This window comes from Triticum aestivum, chromosome 3A, assembly GCF_018294505.1.
Source record: "Triticum aestivum cultivar Chinese Spring chromosome 3A, IWGSC CS RefSeq v2.1, whole genome shotgun sequence".
NCBI classification, from domain to species: Eukaryota; Viridiplantae; Streptophyta; class Magnoliopsida; order Poales; family Poaceae; genus Triticum; species Triticum aestivum.
Genome location: NC_057800.1, coordinates 727,095,517 through 727,101,708, shown reverse-complemented (window position 1 = coordinate 727,101,708; position 6,192 = coordinate 727,095,517). Strand labels below are relative to the sequence as shown.

Below are 6,192 nucleotides of genomic sequence, written 5' to 3'. Positions count from 1 at the left end.
TCAAGCAAGAAAGCTACCCTGCATTACACTTATATGTTTTTTTTGGGGAAATGACACTTATTTGTTATATTCAATGTTCTTTCAAGTTAGGGCATTAGATTTCCTATTAAATATATTCCACAAAGTAAACACCTTCAGCTGTATAGGGAGTTTCAGAAACATTCTTTTTTGTGAAAGTGCAAACCTTCGGATATTTCTACCTTGGCTGGAAACTTCGTAAATCTGTTAGCACAACATGTAAGTGTTTCTTGTGCTGGTGCTAATCAGGCCTCGGCTAACTCTCCTGAGCCGTTCTAATATGCAACACGGAATATACAAATTGCATCATGGTCTATTATGTACATGTAGGTGAAGTCACTTGGAAATAATTTAATTTTACGACACTGTATCTAAAAACATTGCCATCACAGTGTTAGGATTCTCATTACATTGACCTATATAGATGAAAACATGCATAAACGCAGAAATGAACCAGACTGAGTTTGTGTGAAGGAAATAAATGAGTCTATTGTCCGCAACTAGATGTATTTCTAAATAAATCAACTTGCTGATGCCAAGACGATAGACTTAGGAATCTTGATAGTATATTAGTGTTTTCTCTTACAGACAAGAAGAACTACTCAACACATTAACGTACAAGAGTGGAGCAATACTAGTGGTACTACAAATGACACACCGCTACTGCAAGACGGCAGCAAAATAGAACTGGTTGTTCAATCGCTGTTCAGGCAATCCATCTCAACAACCAAACAGGTAGCGGAGCATCAAATGAAGTGTAGACTCCCTATGAATGCTAGCGGAGCATCAAATGAAGTGTAGACTCCCTATGAATGCTGGCGGAGCATCAAATGAAGGGTACACTCCCTATGAATGCTGTAGTCCGCCAATGTGCGGCCGTCCTCCAGCTGCTTTCCTTGAAAGATGAGGCGCTGCTGTTTAGGGAAAGGGTCGTACTTCATTTCGTACATCTTCACCTTGACACTGCCGACGGTGTCCAAGCTACCAACCCAAAGAGTGATGGTCTTCCCATCCAGCGTCCTCACGAAGACCTGCATCATGTCTCCTCTCGAAATACACGGGAGGAGGACAAGGAGAAGGGTGGACTCATTCCCAATGTTGTGGCCAGCCATGGTGCGGTTCCCGTCGTCCAGCCGCGTGCTGGCAAAAACGAGGCACTGCTGAGCCTTCGGGAAGCCCTCAAGGTCCTGGATCTTGGCTTTCAAGTTATCGACGGTGTCTAGACTGCTGACGTTGATCGTGATAGTCATGCCCGCCACCGTCTCTGTCACGTAAATCTTCATGTTCATCTTCTCGTGGAGGTCGATCGTGGATTCATGCTGGATGTTGTAATTGGCCAATGTAAGCCTGTCATCCAGCTGCACGCCACCAAAGAAGAGGGAGTACTGTTCCTAGATCATCTTTGCCTTGACATCACGCACGGTGTCCGATGGGTAGACCCTCAGGGGGATCGTGCTGCCGGTGGGGTTCTTGATGAGGACATCCATTCTGAATGAGCAAAGCAAACATCACCAATTAATTTTTATACACTGTTATTTTTTTAGGGACTGTCTATTCTACATCGGATGAAATCTAATTCGTTTTCAGTCATATTTTTTCAGCCAACTGAAGGATGATAACTGTCACCTGTCCCGTGTCCCCTGTTCTTTCTGCCTTGCACCTGCAAATCGGTTCTAAACAGGTCCACACAGCAAGCCATAAACGGGTCCATACATCAAACTATTCAAACCCGTACATATAAATCAGCTAAACGGGTTAAAAACTAACAAAAGGTGGACCAAGGTAACTACACGAGGAGGAAAAGGACCAAAACTGATGACATCTAACCACACTAAATTACCGCTGCTGCTGCTGTGAATCAATTATACAAAGGGCTAAAATTACACTAGTAATTACAGTGTAAAAACCACGGAAAATGCACAGTAATTCCACCAAAAATACACTATAATTCCACTTGCAAATACAGAGCAAAATCCATTAAGATTTACAGTGTAAATTCCACTGTAGTTCCACTAATAATTACAGTGTAAAAAACAATTGAAAACACTAAAAATACACTGTAATTCCACTAAAAGTACACTGTAATTCCACTAAGATTTACAGTGTAAATTGCACTTAAAAACACAAAAGAATTACACTGTAATTCCACTGACAAAGTGCTAAATTTACCCCCAGAGAAGCGCCACCAGACAGGGCGATTTCTCCATGATCTGGGACACAAACATGGTTGGAGAAGCAAAAAAATCACAGGTAAACACCCCCACCTCCTGTGCATTCATCACCTCCTCTTGTCTCTCTCCTACCTGAACAAATGTGGAAGACGAAACAGACCTGTAGTGGTTCATTACATAGGCTAAGTTAATCACAAAATCTACACAGATCAAAAATAAGAACATAATCACACAAAAGCATGAACCAGGAGAAACCCTAAGAACAACTAGGGTATGGTCACATGAGCTAGTAGTCTATGATCACAGGAAAACGGATAACTAGATGCCCAGACCATGGGTTTCTGAATTTGCAGAAATAAACACACTACAGGTACCAAAACATGCTTAGGAAGTTAGCAATTCCATTTTGGGAAAACTTAAAAACATATAAGGGGGTGGATTGCTCCAGTTCAGAGAAAATATGACTATTTTCACAAACTTTGGAAACTGAAAAACTAAACACTGTTAAGAAACTTTGATCTACTAGTTTTAGACACTTTCTACCTGTTCTTAAATAGCTGTGATTGAAGGACTGGATTTAAGTAACATTCGAAGTGTAAAGTGTAAACTACTATGATCTGATGCTTCCTTATACTGAATATTGATATGCATCAACATAAGCACTGAAAATTGAAATTAACAAAAAAAAAAGGACAAACACAATCAGGCAAAAAGCATTGACACTAGAAGGCACTCACACTAGTAGCAACAAACAAAAAGAATCTATAAAACTGATAACATATTTACACTGTAAAATCCATTAGGAATTACACTGTAAAATCCATTGGGAATTACAGTGAAAATCCACTAGGAATTACACTATAAATTCACTTGAAATTACACTGTAAATCCAATAGGAATTACACTGTAAAATCTATGTTTGTGCGCATGAATCCACTAGGAATTACACTGTAAATTCACTAGAAATTACACTGTAAATCCAATAGGAATTACACTATAAATCTATTTTCATGCGCTTGTGGAATTGTTTTCATCCACATGAAAAATAGCAATTTGGTTTCAGTCAGATATTTCCAACCCATGGGAGCTTGACAATTGTTTGTCTATGTTTCTACTTGTCGTTTCTATGTCCATGGCAAAATTTCCTACTGGCCCCACTAAACAATAACGGGTTTAATCCATCCAAATACCAACCTGATACTTGAAAAAATTCAGGCTTGTCTGCAAAATGAGTTGCTTCAGTCTTCCACTAAATAGGAATCACAGGTAAACAGCCCCATCTTTGCATTCACCCCACACTTAGCATGATTAAGACCGATCTCTCTCCTGCTTGTCTACATCTGAAAAGAAACAAGGACGTCTATGAATCATTACATATATATGCTGCAGGGACAAAACCTCACTTACATGCTGTAGGGACAAAACCTCACTTACATGCTGCAGGGACAAAAATGAACTCTGGAACTCTACATATGTGACACAAAAAATACACCAGAACCAGGAAGAATATTAGGACCAAGTAGTCTAGGGGGCAGAAACAGAAAAAACTAGTTGCAAGTTTCTGAATTCATAACTACAGTTACAGCACAAGGCCATAGGAAAAACAGATAAGGGGTCACATATTCAGGAAGATATGAACAAAAGAGGTTAAGAAAATGCTTGAAAAAAGGCTAGGAATGCAGCACTAATGAGGTAGCTAACTAACCTAAACCAGGAATTCATGCAACACTAATGAACTGGAATATATTAGCGCTGATAAGGAAGGCGAGTTACAGGTAAAATTACACTAAACTACAGAAAGATTTACACTAAAACTACACTGTAAAATGCACAACTCATGCACTGTAATTCCACTAAATTTACACTGTAAAATGCACAGTTCATACACTATAATTCCACTAAATTAACACAAATATTCCAGCAATTACACTAGTGAGGTTAGTTACACTACAATTTACAGTGTAAATACACTGCATTATAATTACACCAAAATGATACAGTAATTACACTAGAAATTTATAGTAATTGCACTAAGAACTCCACTATGAATTACAGAGTAAATTCAAAAATATTAGATGGAGTCATTACAGTAAAAGAATCCACTAAGAATTACTCCCTCTGTAAACTAATATAAGAGCGTTTAGATTACTATTTTAATGATCTAAACGCTCTTATATTAATTTACAGAGGGAGTACAATGTAAAAAACACTGAAAAAAGACTAACCTAAAATTACACTACAACTTACACTTTAATTTCACTTACAAAGATAGAGTAAACTAACCTAAAAACACTAGTGCCCTCCCTCCTATTTGGTTGGAAGTTTCCTGCTCAAGTTGAGAAAGAAAGGGGTGACCGAACTGCTGCTCACTCTCGAGCTTCAACAGCAGTATTGTCTCCATCTTTCGCCCACCCTGGGTTAGGGGTTAGGGGTAAGGGTTATCTTCTGAAAGAATCTCTTGTATCAGCAGATACAAAAAAATCGGTTGCAATATTATCATATAGAAATGTGAATCGAGATGCATCTGGATGAGAGTTTGGCTTTCTTTTGGCAACAATAACACTGTGATCTCACTTACAAGTGTCATTAAAAATTAAGATTTACAGAGTAAGTCAAGTGATAAGAAAAGGACACTCCGGAGCAATCATAAATTTACACAAGTTTAAGCTCAAATTACAATAAAATAGCTCTCATATTACACTAAAAATACTCACAAAATACAGTTGACTAACAGTGGAAAAATACACTCTGAAACAATATACTACAGGAAATACAGAGCTATAGCACTGGAAAAGCAAAAAAAATTGCATTGGTATACAGTGGAACTCACCAAAAATTATAATAGTAAACCAGCAAAAATACTACTGGAATTACAATCAACAGCAAATACTAAAAATATTGAAATTACAGAGCTAAATCCCTATAACCATTGTAATTACAGACTTAATCAATAAAAAATACACTACTAAGCCACTGGAAATGTAGAGTTTTCACTGCGAAAATAAAGCAAAAAATACAAATGTTTACAATGGAACTCCCCTATAATTAGGGTAGACCAAATACAACAGAGAGAGCAATCCCTTCACCTCACCGACCAAAATCAAACTCAGCTAGGACTAAGCATACCAGATCTAAAAATTAACAGCCACTGCCAGAGATAACTAAACTAAAATCAAGATGGTAACTAACTAAAAAGGGCAACTACAACTAAGATTCAAATGAACTGACTGAAGAAACCCTAGGACACGAACATGTAGAATCACCAACGGTATAGAATCATGCAAAATAAACGGTCGCCTGATGAAAGGGAAACAGAACACGAGCCCTACACTTCACATCACACATCACAACACTCGATCCCCTACGCATAACATCACATAAACGTACATATCCTAGCACACGAGCAACCCACAGATCTGAGCAACAGGGAACCGAAAGGGAAGCAGCAACAGAGGAGAGATGAATCGACAGGGAGAGAAAAAACCTACCATACCGCCTGAAGAACTCCGGCCGCCTGACCACCAAGCCCTCAAGCAGGCACCGAAGGAGAACTCCCAATCGAATTCGCCATGAATCAAGCTCTCTGACTCACCAAGGTCTCCGCCGCTGGAAATAGAAAGGGGAAGAGACGAGGGGGCGAGATGAGTGAGCTACAGGAAAGCGAATAGAATAAAAGGAAAAAGGAAACGGCACCCAGCGAGAGGGCGGCGGGCGCGCCCGATTAACGGATCTCTCGGCTCTCGCTGAAAATTATGCGGGCCCGGTAACAACGGCCAGCTCAGAAAAAAAGAACAAAAAACGAATCTCAACAAAACGATCAAACGGACAAGAAAACGAATGAACGCGAATTGATTTCATCCGGCTGAAAAATAGCGATTCCCTTTTTTTATTTTATTTTTTTACGTAGTAATACATGTCTCATTAATTTTTATACACTGTTATTTAACGCCAATGATTCCAACAAGTTATCAGAAATCTACTCCATAAATACCTTGTTTCTACA

General features: G+C 38.9%; 1 protein-coding gene and 1 long non-coding RNA gene across 2 annotated transcripts; both read right to left on the bottom strand.

Moving 5' to 3' along the window:
* Positions 1-824: 824 nt before the first annotated feature.
* LOC123057282 (polyubiquitin-like) lies at positions 825-1,301 on the bottom strand. Its single transcript, XM_044480350.1, has one exon. It carries the CDS (start codon positions 1,299-1,301, stop codon positions 825-827), a length of 477 nt encoding a protein of 158 aa, XP_044336285.1.
* Positions 1,302-1,944: 643 nt separating this feature from the next.
* On the bottom strand, positions 1,945-5,834 carry LOC123063533 (uncharacterized). Its single transcript, XR_006430382.1, has 4 exons — positions 5,678-5,834; positions 4,473-4,602; positions 3,384-3,529; positions 1,945-2,349 (listed from the first exon to the last, which is right to left on the bottom strand). It is a non-coding gene; the product is annotated as an uncharacterized lncRNA (long non-coding RNA).
* Between the last annotated feature and the right edge of the window lie 358 nt (positions 5,835-6,192).

Bases quoted from the DNA above. Each gene is read 5' to 3' on its own strand.
- LOC123057282 (XM_044480350.1), bottom strand. From the start codon at position 1,301: ATGAAGATTTACGTGACAGAGACGGTGGCGGGCATGACTATCACGATC.